A 20,903-nucleotide genomic window follows, 5' to 3' on the forward strand; every position below is an offset into this window, starting at 1 on the left:
TGGAAGTGGGAGCGCCTTATAATGAACTTTGTGATAGGTTTGCCACAAACTTTGAGAAAGTTTGACGCCATTTGGGTCATAGTTGATCAGTTGACCAAGTCGGCATTTCATTCCCATTGTGACTTCTTGTACTTCAAAGAAGTTGGCTCAGATCTACACCAGAGAGGTAGTTCTCTTGCATCGCGTGCCCATCTCGATTATCTCTCCTACACCACATATTTTTGTATGTAAAAGTATGTTATAAGTATATTGATATAAGCTCGGAAATGAGATCCTCTTTGAAAGCATATAAAGTAAGTTATTCATGTTACCTTGGAGGTTAAAAATATTTAGGATCATGATCAGCAAGTACCAAGAGGGTTGGAAGGTTTAGAAGCTACACGAATCGAAGAAAATAAGTTTCGTCGAAAGTCGGCAAGTTGGGAATGTTATAACCCAAACTTTTGGGGTAATAGTAGGGTGCTTAACATGATACGAAGGTGATTTATGAGGTATTTTAGTTATATTATAGTCATGTGTTAAGTTTTGAAGTCACGCGAGTTATGAAATAAAAGTCGACAAAAGTCATCACAAGTTACGTTCATAAATTTTACTGAAGTTTGGGTCTAATGTCACTGAGATTTTCTCCCAATATACTTTGTGTTATGGGGTGATCCACCCATAATATTGAAGGTCCACAAGTCTAGTTTCCAATGCATTAAAGAATTTGTCAATGTAACATCGTAATAGAGAGATATTCACATTTTCGCAAGACTGCGCAGACTGGTAGGTGACAAGTAGATGCGTCACCTACTTGCTTAAATGAAGGGACCAAAAAGATCCCCAAAAGGGGGCAGATTGAGGGAGGCCAATGGACCCTTTATATGGGCTGATTCTCTCATATTTTAAACATAATCTCCTAAGCAAAACATAGGATAAAAACTTATCACGCCCCGACTATGGGGAGCGCGATCGACGCTCAACCGAGGTATCCCAGTCAAGCAAGCCTACTTGATGCATTCTACTCGACCTTACCCGTGATTAATGCGAAGATGAATATCACAATTTAGACAACGAGAGAGTAACATGTACAACACCAATTTCATTACCGTGTAACTTCATTTACGATTCCCCAAAATATTACAAGTTCGTAGTTTAAAAGTGGAAACATGTTTGACAAATACAACATTTCAAATTTGACTTTCCCAAATCAAAATACAACCCACATTGTCTACGGAGCCTCTAATTAATACAAAAGAGTAGTATTATAGTGCCGGGGCCAAGGCCCCGACTATACCTCAAAATATAAGGCATAAGGAGCAAAAGACACAAGACCCCGATAGGAAGTGGGGATCACCAATTCAGCTGAGGAGAGGGTGTACCGCTATTAATGATCGATGCCGCCAGTTGTGGAACCACCTGCATCCATTAAAGATGCAACGTCCCCGAAAAAAGGGACGTTAGTACATATGGAATAGTACTAGTATGTAATACTAAACACCCTCTCAATGAATAGAGAAACAACACAAAAGGAGAGAAACATGAGATAAATGAGTAAACCAAATAATAATAAGATACCAAGTCAAGTGTGAGGTAAACCTTCAAGTAAAAGTCAATGTTTTAGGTCAGGAGATCTTTAGCACCGATACACCACCGTGCTTATAGTACGGATTCCGATCTCTGCCCGATCGGCTAAGTCGTCTCACCCTAAATTATGAGGCTTGACATAGTACACAATACCACCATGTGCGCGGTATGGTGTCTGATCTCTGCCCAATCGACTAAGCCATCTCACCATAATATCGTGTGGGTCGACATGGTCTTTGCTAGCTCTCAACTCAACTCATCTCAATTAAGGGAAATAATCTCAATATAATATAGTGGGGATTTATACCTCAATCAATCCTTACACTGGCACATGTAGTTTCAGGCTTGGGAATTTATGACCCAGCCTTCCTCGATGACCTAACGATACTCCCAAAGGCATTTATCATAAAAAGGATCATATGCTTTTCATAGCCTTCCATACTTTCTTTCATTTTCGGTGGCACTCTGGGCCTCATATGTAAATTATCATTTTTGGCACGACGACTGCATTTCACAATTTATACTTTCATTAACTTCCAAGGATCATCTTAAAACATTTAAGGATGTTTGAAACATTGAGAAAAATCATATTCTCAGCTCATAGGCATGTAAGAATTTGAAACACATTGGGATAAGCATAAAAGAGGAGCATAGCATTATACAATCGGAATATGAATCAAACTATAGGCATTTGAACCAGCTAACCATAGAAGAAGACAGTAATGACGTAAATAGGAACTTGATCAAACCATAATCGAAGTTTACGAGAATTTCGAGGAATCCGATTATTCGGAAAGATTTTTTCCAACATACCTCGGTTGATCTTTCGTTAGAATTACTACAACATTCTGAAACTTCTAGCGACTTCAATCTATTAGAGATATGACAAAATTGAACCATAATTAGGAAAGGGTCCATGGGTTTAGCTCATTTAAGCATTTCATCAAACACTAGGGGTGCAATTTGACTACAAGGTTCTCTTATAGGATTTCCTTCACCCGCAACCAATATCAACCAACAATTCATCTTGGGTAATGCAACAACCTCCAAGACCCCTCTATCAATACATGCATGTCATATCTTCTAATTCCCGACCTACTAGACCCGTAACAAACTTGCATGGAAGATTGAGAACAAGAACTTACCCGGGTAAGTGGTGTCCTAGTGAGTGATTTACCTTGAATCTTCAAAATTGGGACAAGCATTGATGAGCAAAGTGGTTGGGGCTCCTTCCTCCCTCTCTAAAATACTCCCCTCTCTCTAAAACAACTGTTGAGTCCAACCAAAATAACCCCCAACTTATTTTTATGAAAATGGTATCAGGTAAAAATTTCTCAACATTTAACCCCCCGAACTGGGTGTGCGATCGCAGACTGGACCACAAAACAGATATGCGGTCTGCGAAAGGGACCGAGAAATGGTCCCCAAAAACTAGGTCGGTCTGATCCAGTCTACGGTTGTTCTGTGTTTCGTACAATAGTTATGCGGTCGCATAACGCACCGCAAAATCTCCCTCCGTAAATTTCTCATGCTAGTTCTACGATGGTAGTACGGCCCACGAAATGATTAATGGTCGCATAATGGACCGCAAAATGACCTCCAAAATTAAGCTTTCTTCTTTTCTATCTTGCGGCAGATCCACAGTCCACGAAGCAGTTCTAAGGTCACATAATGCACCGCAAAAACGTCATGATCTGCTAAGAATTTTTTCACCAACTCCACAATGCTTTTCATAAAAAAAATTATATACCCTTCTAACATATTACCCAACCTCGGCACCACAAAAACCTCGAATTCTTGGTAAAATTTGACGGGACCTTACCAAACCCCTGCAACTCCTCCCCCAAAAATCCCACACAAACCCTAGGTGATTTCGGGTGATACAAAGTGACTCTAGTGCCAAAATATCCGGACAACTTGCTAGTCTCCCTTTCTCCTTCTTGTAGCTGCATTGGGGGACTGATTTTGGATAGAGAAGGACTAGGTTTCATAGGTTCTACTCAGTTCAAGGTAAGTTCATGCTTCTCTTTCCCTTATCTAAGATTCTACGAGTTGTAGCTCGATCGTAAAGACTAGAACTTTCGAGTTTCGAAAGAAAAGTATGTTGCTTATTTTTGTGTCACTGTTGGCTGGCTGTGAACTTATTTTTAAGTTGAATTCATGGCTGGTTTATATGAGAAGAGGCCTAATTATGTTCTGTTGGTTGTATTGCTCGATTTGAAAGAAAAGACAAGTTGAAAACGTGTTTTAGTAATCTGGAAAAACATCTGTTTTGAGTTGTTGAACTTGTGGGACTGTTATGGGGTCATTTTAAAGTTGTATTGTGGCTGAAAATTAGTAGGCATAATTGAATATGTGGCGCTTAGTGTTGTTGATAAATTTTGGAAGGAAGAAGCGGTTTAAAACTATAGTTGTTTAGTCACAAATCGAGCTTGCCGCTCGTCGAGATTGTTAAACTATTTTGAAAGGCTTATTATGAGTATTGTTGATGTTATTTGGGCTGTTGCTGGTTGTTGTAACTTGTGGGAAGTCATATAAATAGGGGAGGTGTTATCTGTTTTATCGTAGATTAATGTGTGTCATTCAAATGCGATAAATTATGGCATTCGTATTGTGACGATAATATTGTTCATTTCTTGTAGACACAGGAGCTACAAGTTAAGTTAGCTTGAGGATTGGACGGGATATTATGAGGTATGTAAGGTCTTCCTTTCTTATCTTTGGCATGATTCCGTAAGTTATATTGCCCTTATAAGGAATTCAAGGGTATGTGGCTTTGTATACGTATTATACCGACGATTAAGGTCTGTTCACTAGTATAGTCATATGAATGTTGAAATGGATTGTGTTAGTTGCAGTTTCATGTATTCTTAAGGAGTAAATAGAGCCTTCCGAAAGGCCCTTGTCTTCTATATGTAACAAGACATCTAGATGTCAATTAAAGAGTACATACGAATGGTCTAACGAATTAGAAGCAATATAGTGTACGTATAATGAGGTATAGTTATACATGAATAGTTCAACAAGGTAGCATAATGTATAGTTTGCATAATGATAAGAATGACTCAACCTAAAAAGTGCCACGACTTCCAATACTTACACATTTGTGTTCATGAAACTGATAAAGACCCACAAAGATAGTTACATTGCTCTCATGTTAAGTAAGGTTGATTATATATGAGGGTGATGTTAAGAGATGATATATGTTACCTATGGAGTCGTAAACTACAGAATATGCTAAGTTTAGCAATAAGAATATAAGTTGATAAAGTATAAATCCTGCAACTGTTGTTACGTTTGATGAATGGATATATATATATATATATATATATATATATATATATGCATAACGAGTAGCTTCACAAGCTAAGCATATTACATAGCTATAAGTAGACAGAATCATGTAATCCCTAGAAACGAGTCGTGATGTGAAATAAGGATAAAAGTGCGATTCTGAAACAGTTACAACTTTCTTTACGACTAAATAATATAGAATACGAAGGATAACATAGCAAGAGGTTAAGGAATAAGGATTTGTTATTGTAACGAGTTACTCACGAACTTATATGCTTATGAATACAAGTTTATCTATTGATGATTGAATAATGTCTGCACGAGCAATATGAAATGAATATGTATAAGACATGATTCCTGCGAACGGTCTATGAATGCATCGGTGTACAGTGAAGCCCTTTGGATGGTCTATGAACTCATAGGTGCATAATGAAGGTTGGTTATGGACGGTCTCAGTTGTACGCCTAACCAGACCTCGCTATTGTGAGACATACGGACGGTCTACTGTATTATGTGTATGAGCCGCCATCTATTCATGATTGTTGTGAGCCGTACAGACGGTCTACTATGTTGCGCATACAAGCCACTGGTTATTCATGTTGAGTTAGCCTTACGAACAGTCTGTTAAGAAATGCGTAAGTGCCATTTATATGTTTCAGTGTATCCCTAGAGATGTTTGATCCATCTGAGGTATGTATTCATATATAAGGTATAATGGCTAGAATAATGTTATATATGACGTTCCGTAATACGCCGGTTTCCAGTACAGATAGCATATGAGAACTAGTTCAGGTATAGCATGACGTGAATTAGATGCATATACGACAGTCGCGACATTAGATGTTCTCGGCCAACGGAGCCTTCCCTTTTCAGTCTAAATCATTTGTAAGGTAAGTTGGATAATTCAATATTGTAGATATGTTACGAGTCAGAATAAGGTAAGTATGATTCCCAAATTTCATTGATGCTCCAGATTACTTTCAGTATACCATATATATATGTCAGTTCAGTTTCAATTCAGTTATTCATATGTTATCTTCATTACATACTTAGTATATTTCTTTGTACTAATGTCCCATCGTTGGACATTGCATTCATGCCTGCAGGTTCAGGTATCCAATTTGACATACTCTTATTATAGACGGAGTTGCTATCCAGTTGAGGATTGGCGAAGTTCCATTTCATCCGGAGTACAGCCGAGTCTAGAGGTTGTCGGACTGTCCTATGTGTGTGTGTGTGTGTGTGTATGCTTATGGGTAGGTCGGAGCCCTGTCCCAACCAGGTTATGTCAGTAAGATATTCTTAGAGGCTTTTGTAGACGCATGGACACATGTGGTCAATTATATCGTTGTTGGTAGCATGATGTACAGAGTGAAGCCTAATAGGCCTATGGATATATATATATATATATATGTTTTGGGACTTTTCTGCATGCAAGAGCTCGAGTTTAAGTAAATCAGTGGTTGTACAGAATGAGTCGCCATGTAAATAAGGTACTCGGTGCCTGTCCACCTCACCTAGGTTGGGGTGTGACAAACTCAAACTGTGATACTCAGTTTATATCGCACTTTTGGAGGGTTGTTCAGAGTGAATTGGGCACACGGGTGGAGCTCGACACTGCATTTCACTTGCAAATGAATGGGCAGTTGGAGCAAACCATTCAGATCCTTGAGGATATGTTGAGGGCATGCGTTATTAATTTTGGAGGCCATTAGGACAAGTTCCTACCATTGGCGGAGTTCTCCTACCACAACGGCTACCGGTCCAGTATTTAGATGGCTCCATATGATGCCTCACATGGGAGCCGATTTTGTTCTCATGTTAGTTGGTTTGAGCCTGGTAAGGCTAGGTTGTTGGGTTTAGACTTGGTTCGTGATGCTTTCGAGGAGGTGAAGTTAATTCAGGAGAGGTTTCGCACAACTCAGTTCAGGCAGAAGTTTTATGCATAAAGGAAGGTTCGTGATGTGGCATATATAAAAGGTGAGAAGTTTCTTCATAGAGTTTCTCTTATGAAGAGCGTGATGAGGTTTGGAAAGAAAGGCAAGCTGAGCTCGAGGTTTACTGGTCAATTGGAGGTGTTAGAGAGAGTTGGCGAGGTTGCTTATAGACTTGATTTGCCTCCTATTATTTCGGGAGTTAATCTGGTATTTCATATGTCTATGCTTCGGAAGTATCATGAAGACAAGTCGCATATTTTGGAATTCAGCACGGTGCAGTTGGATGAGAATCTGGCCTATGAAGAAAAGCCGGTGGACATTTTGGATAGGCAGGTTCGGAAGCTCAAATCTAAGGAGATCGCATGGCGAAGGTACTTTGGAGAGGCTAACCGAGTGAAGAGGATACTTGGGAGACCGAGTCAGATATACAGAGCAGATATTTATATCTTTTCAGCGGCTCAGGTACATTCTAAACCCGTTCGAGGACCAATATTTATATAAGAGGTAGAGAATATAATGACCCGCCCGGTTATTTTGAGTATTTGAATCATATTTCTCTATTTGATGCTCCCCGTATATTTTATTATTTTATGACTTGCGGGGATGGTTGATTTGGTTTCGGGAAGGTTTGAGAATGATTTGAAACACTTAGGTTCATTTTGAAAGCCTTAAGTTAAAAGAGTTAACTAACATTTGATATTTGTGTAAATGATCTCGGATTGGTGATTTGATGGTTCCAACAGGTTAACATGGTGATTTTGGACTTAGGCGTGTGTTCGGATTTGTATTTGGAGGTTCCTAGAAGATTTTGAGCCTATTTATCGAATGTTGGCAATTTGAAAAATTGGAGAGTTCTTAAGTTTGACCGAAAATTGACATTGATAATATCGGACTTCGATTGTTGTTCCAAAACTTGAAATAGCTTTGTTTCGTTATGTGGAGCTTGTGTGCAAATTGGGGTTTTCTTTGGCATGAAGGAATGAAAAATGAGAGAAGGTTCTAGAAAAACATGTCACAAAAGTAATATATATAAACTTTGGATAAATATGAAAAACGTGGCTGCCCAAACTACTAAATATCTTTTGATTAATATGGAAGGTTTGCTACCCAAAACATTATATATATTTATTGTATTTCATAACAATTTATCAAAATGATATTAAGTGTTAAACATAGCAACACCATGAAACTTCTTTGTACATATTAACACAATCTAAAGTAGGCAATTTTTATATATCGTCAAATTCACGTTTAGGAAGTGCGAAGTAAAATCTATCCTCATTATAAAGATGGTCAATTCAGAATGGCTAAAACATAATTCCTTTTTCGCCAATTCTATGTAGTATATAGTATTAAATACTAGTAATATATATTTTTTTTAATGGTACAAATGGAAGGGGACCAAGTGACCCCCAAAAGTTTGGATCGCCACATACATGTGCTAACTGCTAGGGTTTCGAAACCTCAACAATTCTAACAGTTCTACTTGCTCTGGTAAAAAGTCTAAATCTATATTTAGACTATATTAAAAGCACGAAGGCCTTTAACGAAATGTCGTTCGCTTTTATTACCCTTATAAAATAGAATTCGTACTAGACAAAATAGTAATTCAATTAATTGTCTAATACTTAGAAATAGTCCTTTATTATTTTTCTAATACTTAAAAATAATCATTTAATTATATTTCAAATATTTAGGAATAGTCATTAAATTAATTTCCTAATATTTCGAATTATGCCACTTTGTATTCCTTTTAGGTTTAAGCTGTATTAATTAGTTGATATTCTTTTCTAAGCTAAATATAAACATTGTTATTCTATTGGGTATTTAAAAATTAAGTATATTAATTTATAAAGTAAATGTAGTTGATAGTCTAAGAAGAGTAACCTTCTGCCAACGATTAATGTATTGTACTAATTATAAAGAAATTTTTGTATTGTTAATATTTGTTCTAAATCCTTCTAAAATATACAGACACATACATGTGCAACATATATTAGAGTTCTAAATCTTTGATTATGGACACTACTCACTAGACAAAATAGTTATTTATTATTTTTTTAATATTTAAGAATAATAATTTAATTATTTTTCTAAAATTAAGATTCTAAATTTTCTTATTTGAAAAATGTACGAATACCTAATTTTAAAAATTTTAAATCAAGTATGATTTTACTTTTATAAATCCTAATAAACATTGAAAAATTTCTCGAGGTCGGCGACTTATTATGTCTTCTCGAGGTTTTCCATTAACATTGTTTGGTGTAGATCAATATTGAAAAATTATTAGTTTCTTTTTTTCTTTTTGTGCTTTATTACAAAAAAAATATGTGAAATTTGGCTCCAAATACTAGATCAATTTAAAGCAAGGTATTGGGCATAAAAAAAATATTTTTTGACTATTCTTCTCTCTTTCTTCATCTTTTTATTTTCATATGGCCAAAGACTAGCAATTTTAATTCTTTCAGTTATTCAAAATTACTTTATCAGCAAATATAGACGTTAGGAAGAATACAAAATATCAAATAAATATTCGCCTAATAAAAAAATAATATAATTATAACATCAACATGCGTAATGTCCTAGAATTTAACATCATTACAAAAAGCTAAGAAAACGTATTTATCACATGATGATGAGAATTTTGGCTTTTGAAAAAGTTAATTAGTGTGGGTTAAAAGAATTATCTTTGGAAAGTATATTTTTGCTAATTTTTATTTATCACAAATGTCTTTTAAATATACCATTTATATTATTTAAAATTTTATTTTTATTAACATGGGTACACACGCAACGCGCGCATTAAGACTAGTAAATATTGAAATCTCCCGCTACTAATCTAGTGGTTAGGTCTGTGAGACAAGAAGTCGATGACGCCTGAGCTTTCTCCTTCTTGACTCAGTTCTCGTTCAAACTTCCATTTTCAATCATTCAAACACTAGTGTGAACATGGCCAACCTAATTGGCATAATTTCTATTATAACTATGAGGAACAGATTATATATAAAAAGGTAAGGAGTAAACTACAAAGACCAAACTAAAATAAAAAATTCTAATACAAATGTATAATTTGAACAACCGTGTGGCAAATTCCTTGATCAAGAAAAAAAAGAGGAAAAAAAACATTCGTGTACTCAATAAACAACTAAAAATGTAACCGACACATTAAATTAGCTTACTCAGCACATCCATGACCATGAGGCCATCTTGTTTGGTCCCTTTCCTACCATTGATGCAATCAGCTCTACCACTATTGATAATCAAATCCCGAATCCAAAAAAACTTCAAGTTAAACAAAATAGTTGAGACTAATGTTAAATAAAAATGTAAAACGAGGAATTAAAGGGGTTGATTAATGTATGATGAAACTGTATGAAAAGGATAAGAAGTATACTTCCTCCGTCTCATTTTATATAATGAATTTTTTCCAGAGTTAAAAATATTAACTTTTGAAACATGTGATTTAAGAAAAAGTCATAACCGTTTTTCTGACTAAGGGGAAAATGTCATATAAAATGGATCAAAAGGAGCAGTAAATTTCTAAACCAAGATATGCTACCGAAGGACTGCCTCTGTTGATGGAATGTTGCCACTCTAACGATACTAATTGAAATTTGGATCCTGACATATCTACTGGTTCTTTGGGAAGGCGTCTAAAGCGTTATTAAACAAAAGACACCTTGAAAAGATATAAACTACAATATAAAGCCATGTAATTTAGACAGACTAAACAAGAAAGAAAGAAAGAAAGAAAGAAAGAAAGAAAGAAAGAAAGAAAGAAAGAAAGAAAGAAAATAGGGCACAGAGAGAATAAATGTCTTTGGTATAACCCGATTCTTATACAATGAGCTCATCTTCAAGATAATTGTACTCAAATGTGAACTCCTGCTTGATCCTTTGGCACCTGAGCAATAGCACAGAAATGATTTCAAAGTCATGAAAATCAGTTGCAAACATATTTGCTTATGCAAAATTTAATCAATGGAGGATTATCAAGTAACCAAGATGCCCGGTCCAATAGATATTCTGTTAATCTCTTTCATTCAATTTTTCCTTAATCAGGGTGGAACCATGGAAGTAGGGGTGGGATGGGGGGAGGGAATTAATCTTCAAACCACAGAAACATTCGCAGATTACATATCTCAAAAAGGAAAAGTGCAGAGCAAGGCAGGTATATATATCTCCATGGATATATGGACACTTTTTGGGATAAAAGATATTACCCTCCCTTTCTCTCCTTATCCCTTCATTTCACTCCTCAAAAACTTAATCCAAAAGCAAAATATTATATTCACGCCTCCATTTTCCTTCCCTTTCCTTCAATCCAAAAGATATTTAGAGTAGCTCGGCAACAGAAAACAGGAAAGATAACCACATGAAACACGATCGCCAAAAAGAAACAGGAGATATATTTGAGAAAAAGGAAAGGAGAAAAGAAGCAAGCTTTTCTGGAAGAGTTGACGGATGCCAGTGACTAGGAGCATAAAAGAATAATGGTTAACAACCAAAAAGGAGAAAAACTATAAGCCTCATGCAGCTCCATGTATCAGCAATGTCTTTACAATAGGAAGCTCCAAAAAATGATCTTATTATACAGAGCAATATAGCCTTGCTTTGGAATGGCTTCCCCCAAGGTAAAAGAAAAGAATACATCAAAGGATATAAAAAACCAGACCCCAGAAATTAATAAAAACTTCCTGGTTAAAAATTCATCTTGATTGTTTGCCATTAAGAAGATGGAGGAGGACCGAATATATGGAAAGAAACATGAAGAAAAAGAAAATGAAGATCAGCTATAGGCAGGGAACTAAGTATCAGGTTTGGGAAATGGGTGGAATACAAGAGCACATTCTTAATAAGATTGCACATCGCATCCATGCTTGAAAGGCTCCTAGGTTCCATCTATTCCCTTTCAAGTATCAAGTGAGCAAAAGATAGTATGTTCTTTATATTAAAGCTTCCTTACCTCTATTTCATTCCTTAAATATACCAAACGAATAATTTAACATCTTACATTCGTCCAAACTACCAAACCAAATGTAGTCGGTAGAATGGGCTTGTTATTTACAATTCCCATGAAAGTCGGTCACCAAATATCTTTCTGGAATTGGGTGGAGTCAGCCACTCAAATATCAAAAGAAAACATTTTGAAATGCAGTATGCAAAATTGAAGAAAGTATAATCTGGTAGCGTACCATCCATGTTGCTCATCATTGGCAATGTGGAAATCAAAGTACACATATGTCCCCTGTTCAAAGTCATCAGTCGCAACAGTAGGCTCCTCATGCCGCTGAAACCATGTGTTATATTTTCTGTGATACCTCCAAGACTGTTTCTTCAATTCCTTAGCAGCCAGATACTGCTGATAAGTATTCTGCAAAGAGGGTTATAAAAGAACAAGGATAAATATGATCTCTAAGATTGACTAAGGGCATTAGAACCAACAGAAATTGCAGTGCACCTGTTGGTAGTAAAATGCAAAGAACAGAGTGTCAGTGCCATAGTTATCAGCTCCAAGTCTTTCCCAGAAGGCAGGATTGTTGACAATGGGAGCCTGTACTTGGGGATAGCTTGGAGGGGTAACTGCAGGGTGTCTCTGTAGCAACAGCAAAAGATAAGTTCATAGTAGTTTCTTTTCCAAGTAGCACAGGGGATGAAGTAATAAGCTTACCGGCGTATAGCTCTTTGCACGTTCAGAATCTTTGGGTTGAGGAAGTTTGTAAAAAGCAGATTCAAGCATCTGCAAGTTGTATAATTGGTCATGCATTCCTCCAGAATTTGCAGTGGATGCACTCAGGTTATCACCAATTGTTCCAAGGTCAGCAACACTTCTTCGACCAATAACACCAAGACTTCCAGATGGCTGACTGGATTGCAAAGGTTGCCCAGGAGATAAATCTATATCCCTTGGTCTTGGGGATGGTTCAGCAATAGAGCCATTGACTCCTCCCTGCATCTAAGAATGTGTTATAAGTGACTAACAGACTACTAATTTGACCTTTAGAAAGATAGAAAAAAAAAAGTAAAAATTGTATAAATAAACAAGAAGAAATTATGAAAATGGGTACATCGTATTGATATTATTCAAATTAAAGAGTAATTAAGGTCTTAGCAGGTAACGTGAAAAAAGAATTAAAAGGAAAAGGAGAAATAACGAACTACTTTGGACAAGAACTCCAACAAACTTCATCAGTAATCCTAGTACCAACTTAGAAACCTAAACATTCCAGAAATGCTGTTTGCAGGTACGAATAAATGGTAAGGGAATTAAGTTATGAAGAAAGGTACCAACGCCATTTCGAATAATAGACAAAACAATTTTGAGGACAAGTCACCAAAAGCCTGATAACGCTCATCTATGGGCCCAATCAGAAGTTGCCACCAGACAATGGTCTTGCAAACCTCACCACCCCCTGTTCAATAAGTAACTCAAAAAAAGTTCAAGCTTGCCATAGCCATAGCAGTAGGAATTTAAACAAAGTCATATTTAGGAAGGCAAATTTCACACTAAGGTTTTTAAGGCTCACAAAAACACTTCAACCAAAATACGGCAATTCTTAAAAATTGCTCAGGCACTTTCCCCGAGGTCTCTCTTTCCGACTTCCTAGGACTGTAGAGCAACCACTTCCGGTGTCCTTCCATCGGAATCTATTTAGTGTTTTGGAGCTCAGTTTTCACCCACTGTGATTACTGTTTATAGTATTATTATTATTATTGTTATTTTTCTTTTGTAAGATCTTTTCTGCAGTCTCATTCTCATGGAAGAAAACAGAATTTATTTGAACGCAGGCTTCAAATCGTTTGACATCACCAGATGGACTTCCAGCACAGATATATGGTATGATTGGGTAGAAAGAAGTCGTCACATGATGAGAAGGTCAACAATGAGCAAAAAGATTATGGAATGGATTTGCAGTATTCTCAAAGAGGCTACGAAAGATCAACGAAATTTGGTTAGGAGATGGAAAACCAAGGAGCAGCGAACAGAATACTTCTGCACCAGAAAGTTCAATAATTATGGAAGATATATGAGTATTCTCACTGTTGGGCAATGATAGATCAGTTATTATAATTCCTGAGCTAGCATTGAATGCGGGGTGGAAAGATATAGCTTTAAAGATAGAAAGGTTCATTAAATGCTCCCCTCAACTGAGCAATGCAGAACCTTCCAGAACCTTTAAAGAGGACAATATGTTTGCTAAAGCAGTACGAGAAAGTAAGTAGCAATCTAATACTCTTCGAGAAGTTGCTATCACCGCTAACAAAGGGGATATCATTGTCATGGAGCCATCTGGAATGAAGGATACTGGTTTACTCAAAAGATGCATAACAGGGTATTTTGGGGAAGAAGTAACAGAGAGACCATCCTTATCAGACAACAGGAGATGGACCTCTGCTACCTGGAAAGCTGCTTTTGGGGTGAACATGTACGAGATGGCCGGAAACATGGTTCTATTTGAATTTCCAAATAGGAGTATGGCGGAACAGATTCTTCAAAAAGAATGGAGATGGAAGAACTTTAAGATGCATCTCGATTGGTGGAACCCTATTGCAAGTTGTATCTCTAATTCCCATTCTGATGAAACCACTTGGATTAGAGCTTTGGGATCCCACTACATCTATGGTCGCGTAAGATATTCAGTAAAATCGGAAACTTATGCGGCGGACGGATTTCTGCAGAGGAAGAGACAGACCTAAAGAACCACCTCAAGTGGGCTAGGATCCAGATACCAGGAGATGGTCGGTGCTGCCCTAGCGAGGTTGTTATTGAGAGAGATGGCATCAAGTTCTTTATTCCAATTTGGGTGGAGAGGAAGACTCGATTTGAACTGGGATCGTCGGAGCTGAAGGAGATTGCCGAAGAATCCGGAGGCCCGAATCTGTCAAAGGACCGATGGGCTAAAACAACCTACGTGAAAGAGATGGTTCAATTCAGCCCTGCAATTTCACGTGATATAGGCAAGGATCACGTGAGATACTCAAGTGAAGAGCCAGCTGTCACAATTTTACAAAAAAAGGGGCAAGGCACGTGCAAAGGAGACGAGGGTTTCAGAAGATTTAAGCACAAGTTTGGGCCACTCTATAGGGCCCAATGATTCAGATTCTGTGAATACCACTTATGGGCCAGATTATGCAGCCCGGGTCATTTTTAATGACTTATAAAAGAAGCCCAATGAAGAAGACTTGATCCTTTCTTTGAAGACTTAAAGGCTGCATCTGAAGTGGAACAACAGAGATGCACAATAAATCACTCCGATTCATTAGAGGCAGAAAAGGAAGAAACGAAAAATACTACAACTTCAGAACCTGTGAAATGGCCAACTGAAACTGATGGTGAAGATGAATACATGCAAGCAGAGAAAAACATAAACTCCATGGCAATAATCAAGATCGAGGAATATTCTGGTGGCGCTAACAGTGGAATTGAGACGAACCAGGCCATGACCACTCACCAAGAAGGTTTATATATTGACGAATGGGTAGTGGAGGATGTTGAACCTATACAATAACAGAATCTTCTACTTGAAAAGGAGATGGATGCGACACTGTGTTCATCAAAATTTGATAAAATTGGGGAAAATGTTTGGGGTTGATTTCCAGGGTCATGAAGAAGAAGCTCTTGAACTGTTAATGCAAATCGACAGCTGTAGAAAGGCTAGAAGAATGGAGGCAGAAGGTGACTATTAAGAGGTGTAGATACAAAGGTATTCAAGAATTGAAGTGGCTAACTTTTTTTGATGTTAAATTCAAGAGTGATGGCACAAGAAACAGGGGGAAAAATGGTGTATTGACTGAATTATGAAGTTGAAGCTAATCTCATGGAATGCAAGGGGTTTAAATGACAGGGAAAAAAAGAAAATTAGTGAAGAGTCTACTGTCAAACTGGAATGCTGATATTCTATGTTTTCACGGAGGCCTGCTAGTAATGTTGTCAATTGCCCAGCTATAACTGAAGACGAGAAGGAGTCGTTGCAAGGAAATTTTGATAAACCAGAGGTACTTGGCTGCCTGAAGATGTGTGCCATGGACAAAGCCCCTGGTCCTGATGGTTATACAATGGGATTCTTTATCAAATGTTGGGTTGTGGTGAAGCATGACATTATGGAAGCTTTCTATAATTTCCCGTCACATGGAATTTTTGAGAAAAATTTCAATGCAACTTATATAGCCTTGATTCCTAAGAAAGCAGGAGCGAAGGAGCTGAGAGACTTTAGGCCTATAAGCTTAATAGGCAGTGTATACAAACTATTCTCAAAAGTTCTAACAGAACGACTCAAAAGGGTGATAGATAAGTCGGTGGATTCTCAACAGATGGCTTTTATCAAAGGAAAACAGATAATGGATGCTGCTTTAATCGCTAATGAAGCTGTGGACACTAGAATTAAACAAAAAGTTTCCAGGAATTCTTTGTAAATTGGATATTGAAAAGGCGTATGACCATGTCAACGGGAAGTTCTTGCTGAGGATTTTAGCAAGAATGGGCTTTGGGGAAAATGCAAATGGATAGAACATTGCATTTCTACTGTCAAATTTTCCATTCTCATAAATGGATCACCTGAAGGTTTCCTCCTTTCTTTTCATCTTAGCCAGGGTTGTAAATAGCGTGAGGCGATGCAATGCGAGCCGCAGGCGCTATTAGCCTCTGTTGTGTGACGATTTCAAAAAGGCGAGTGCCTCTGCCTGTGTAGCGAGAGGCGCCCTGTAGCGTCGCTTTTTGAAAGAAAAAAAAAAGAAAAAAAAATAAGAAAAAAGCAACAAACCAGCAATTAAAAGAAAAAATTTAGGGCTTCAGCGATTTCTTCTTCTTTCTCCTTCAAGTCGACCCAGTCACATCAGCGATTCTTCTTTCTTCTTCAAGCTTCTTCATCAAGTATGCTTCTCTTCATCTTCTTTCTTCTTCTCCTTTCTTCTTCTTTTTCTTTTTTGCTCTGTTGTTTTTGATTGAGCAGCAAAGAGCTTTTTCCTTCCTTCCTTCCTTTTCCTCCCTCCTCCCTCCCTCCCTCCTTTTTCTTCTTTTCTTCTTTGCTCTGTTTTTCAATTCCTTCACGAGCAGAGGCAGAGAGCTTCTTCAAACCTAAGTTTTGAATTGATATATTTATTAATATATATACTTCCTTCGTTCCAGTTTATGTGAACCTATTTAAGTTTTGAATTGATATATTTATTAATATATATACTCCCTTCGTTCCAGTTTATGTGAACCTATTTCCTTTTTGGTCTGTTCCAAAAAGAATAGCCCCTTTCTAAATTTGGAAACAATCTAGCTTAAACTTGCAATTCTACTCTTAATGAGAAGCTTTTATAACCACACAAATACTTTGGGCCCCTTTTTGACTTGTATAGGACCACAAATTCCAAAAGTCTTCATTTTTTCTTAAACTTCGTGCCCAGTCAAACAGATTCACATAAATTGGAACGGAGAGAGCGTGTATATATATATATATATATATATGCAAATTTAATATTTTATTTTTTTAATATAAATTGTTGCTTCACATCAAAAAGACGAGCGTTTCGCTTCTCGCCTCAGTGAAGCGGGCCCTCATCGCTATATGTCACCTCACGCTATTCAAAACACTAATCTTAGCTATGGAAGGTTTGAATAACATGGTCAAAGTCAGCAAAAGTAAATGGGTTGATTAAGGGGTTCGAGGTTGCCAGAAATGAAAACATCAGCTTGGAAGTAACACATCTGCAGTATGCTGATGATACCACAATTTTTTGTGATGCTGCAGAAACACAGTTGAGGTCTCTGAGAGTCATTCTGTTCTATTTGAAGGCATGTCTAGACTGCATATCAACGGGAGAAAGAGCTTTCTATATCCTATCAATGAAGTACCTGACATGGAGCAATTGACATTGATCTTGGGAGAAGTGGGTCCCTGCCTACTATCTATTTGGGAATGCCTTTGGGTGCAAAATCCAGATCCAAGGAGATATGGAACAATGTGATCGAAAAATGTGAAAAGAAATGTCCAAGTGAAAATCTCAATATTTGTCCCTTGGGGGTAGACTCGCCCTTATAAATTCAGTCTTAGATGCATTCCCAACTTATATGATGTCTCTCTTTCCCATTCCTGTCGCGGTTATTCAGAGACTTTGACAAACTCAGAAGGAATTTCTTGTGGCAAGGAGATAAAGAAAAAAGGGTCATACATTTGGTCAAATGGATATCTCTTATTGTTGGTAAAAATCATGGTGGCTTAGGCATTAGAAATCTAAAGATACAAAACAAGGCTCTCAAGATGAAATGGCTATGGAGGCATTTCCAAGAGCCTCCAACATATTGGGGAAGTGTGATCAAAGTTAAATATGACGAGGAAGTGTGATCAAAGCTAAATATGACCGAGGAAGGAAAGTGGATGTCAAAGGAAGTGAACACTAAATATAGAGTCAGCCTTTGGAGATCCATAAGGAACCTTTGGCCAGTATTGAAGAGTAATTCATCTATTAAGTTGCAGAATGGGGAAAAAACTTCCTTTTGGAAAGATAATTGGCTAGGAGATGGTTGTTTAATGGAACTCCTCCTTGATATACATTGATTGGTTCTTAATCATCAGAAGACAGAAGACAGTAGCTGAAACATAGTCATCTCACTGTTGGGATCTAATATTCATAAGAGGCTTGAATGACTGGGAGATGACCAGGTTGATTCAATTCTATAAGAAGCTAGAAGAGTTCAAAGGCATACAGAATGGAGTAGACTATTTATGGTGGCAGGGGACACAATAGGGGCATCTACAAGGTGAACGCAGCATATAAGTCCTTGAACTAACCCAATCACCAGATAGCCAATTGGCCATGGAAGCATATTTGGAAAGTCAAGATCCCGTACAAGATAGCATGTTTCACTTGGCTACTAGCAAAAGAGGCTGTATTGACCCGTGACAATCTCATTAGGAGAGGGATCCCTCTATGTTCAAGATGTTTTCTTTGTGAAGAAGAAGCTGAGACAATTAACCATCTATTTCTACATTATATAATAACAGACCAGCTATGGAAGATTTTTATTAATCTATAAGATTTTTTTTTTTAAAATTCCTCCCAATTTAGGAGGATCTATAGTGTTTCCACATTTCCCCTCCAGCGTGACTCGAACCCAGGACCTAACGGTTGTGGGTGGGGGTGTTTTACCAACTGAGCAAGCCTCACTTGTCGCACAGCAAGATTACTGAAGTTCTTTTTAGCTGGGATAAAGCTGGAAGTGGAGCAAGGGGCAGAGAACAACAGTTTATCCCAACTTGTATATGGTGGTCAATCTGGAATGAAAGGAATTCTAGATGTTTTGAGAACAACAATACAGTACAAAAGATTAAACTGAATTGTATCAAGTTGTTTTGTTTTTGGTGTAAAAGGGTTTATACAGATGATACTGTCTGAATCATAGATATTCTAGGCTCTTGTTAGGATTATTGAACAGTTTTCTTTTATTTTTTGTTCTATTGTAAATATGGTTTCAGTACAACCTATGTGCTGTTTTTAATATATACAAATGTTACCATCTCAAAAAAAAACATTTCAACCAAAAAATCACTCCAACCAATGTGAAGTTGGTCTTGTCGCACAGCAAGATTACTGAAGTTCTTTTTAGCTGGGATAAAGCTGGAAAGAGATAGATGGAGGATTATCCCAACTTGTATATGGTGGTCAATCTGGAATGAAAGGAATTCTAGATGTTTTGAGAACAACAATACAGTACAAAAGATTAAATTGAATTGTATCAGGTTGTTTTGTTTTTGGTGTAAAAAGGTTTATACAGATGATACTGTCTCAATCATAGATATTCTAGGCTCTTGCTAGGATTATTGAACAGTTTTCTTCTATTTTTTGTTCTATTGTAAATATGGTTTCGGTACAATCTATGCGTTGTCTTTAATATATACAAATGTTACCATCTCAAAAAAAACACTTCAACCAAAAAATCACTCCAACCAATGTGAAGTTAGTCTTGCAAGTATGCCTTCTCACCCATTTCCTCCAACAATCACAAAACGTTTTCTACTTATCACGGTCCAAAAATCCAAACCAGTCTTAATCATAGGCCTAAAATCCAATTTGGGGAACCCACAAGCTTCTTTCACCAACTTATAAGCACTTGTAGAAATAAGGCGCTCTTTCTGACTCCAACCAAGTTAAAGTTCGTGCAGGAAGTATGCCTTCTCATCCACTTCCTCCCAAATATCACAAAGGCTCATCTTCTAACTGTCCTAAAATTCAAATCATAGGATTCCTAAAATCTATTTTGGGGAACCCATAAGCTTCATCCACCAATTTAAAAGCACATATAGCTGTAGATAACTGTGAGAGATTGTCTAATCAACAACATAATTTAAAATAGTATTCCTACATATCACATGTCTTTGTTCCCCATTCCCAAAAAGGTGCTAAATCAACTAGACAAGATCAGGAGGAATTTCTTATGGGAGGGGAACAGCAGCTCCCATAAGTTCCACTTGATAAAGTGGAACAAGGTCATGCAACCAAAATACAAAAGAGGTCTGGGTATCATAAACTTACCATCCACAACAAAAGCTTGCTAATGAAATGGTTATGGAGATATGGCACAAGTGATTCAAGCCTCTGGAAGGAGGTAATCAACGCCAAGCATGGGAAGAGAGATAATTGGAGCACTAAAATTGCCATTTTCCAGATTGCCCTTGATAAGGATTCCTCCATTGCCCAGTTGAACCGGCAATATTTGGGATGTGCCCCTCAGAAGATCTATACAAGATTGGGAAATGGACAGCTTGATGGACATGTTAGCCAGAGTGGAGGTCTTCACCATCGATGAGAATCTACTTGACACTATGAAGTGGGGGAACAAGGGCATCTTTACAGTGAAAGAATGCCATAAGCACATCTGTACTCAAAACCAGGTATTTGACTCATACCCTTGGCCATGGAGACTAATATGGAAGACCAAACTACCCACCAAGGTTATTTGTTTCAGCTGGATAGCTCTATATGAAGCCTGCTTAACACTGGATAATCTCAATAGAAAGGCTTTCAACTAGTCAACAGATGCTACATGTGTAAGGAAAGCTCAGAGAATGTCAGTCACTTGCTCTTGCATTGCCCAGTTGCCGCTGATCCGTGGAACATGTT

At 37.3% G+C, this 20,903-nt stretch overlaps 1 protein-coding gene across 3 annotated transcripts in view; it reads right to left on the minus strand.

Annotated features, from left to right (window-relative positions):
* Positions 1-10,372: 10,372 nt before the first annotated feature.
* The window catches only part of LOC104107043 (uncharacterized), a 30,658-nt gene continuing 20,127 nt past the window's right edge, over positions 10,373-20,903 (minus strand). The window contains exons 14-18 of one of the 3 annotated variants that reach the window (XM_070196895.1): positions 12,469-12,747; positions 12,259-12,393; positions 11,993-12,171; positions 10,562-10,701; positions 10,373-10,529 (exon numbers count right to left, since the gene is read on the minus strand). In XM_070196895.1, coding sequence (XP_070052996.1) covers positions 10,635-10,701; positions 11,993-12,171; positions 12,259-12,393; positions 12,469-12,747 — 660 coding nt within the window. In that variant the 3' untranslated portion in view covers positions 10,373-10,529; positions 10,562-10,634. Of the gene's footprint in view, positions 10,702-11,992; positions 12,172-12,258; positions 12,394-12,468; positions 12,754-20,903 lie in introns of all 3 variants that reach the window. The other 2 variants (XM_070196894.1, XM_033658872.2) reach the window with 2 other exon arrangements.

Source organism: Nicotiana tomentosiformis, chromosome 3 (assembly GCF_000390325.3).
Source record: "Nicotiana tomentosiformis chromosome 3, ASM39032v3, whole genome shotgun sequence".
In the NCBI taxonomy this organism is placed as follows: domain Eukaryota; kingdom Viridiplantae; phylum Streptophyta; class Magnoliopsida; order Solanales; family Solanaceae; genus Nicotiana; species Nicotiana tomentosiformis.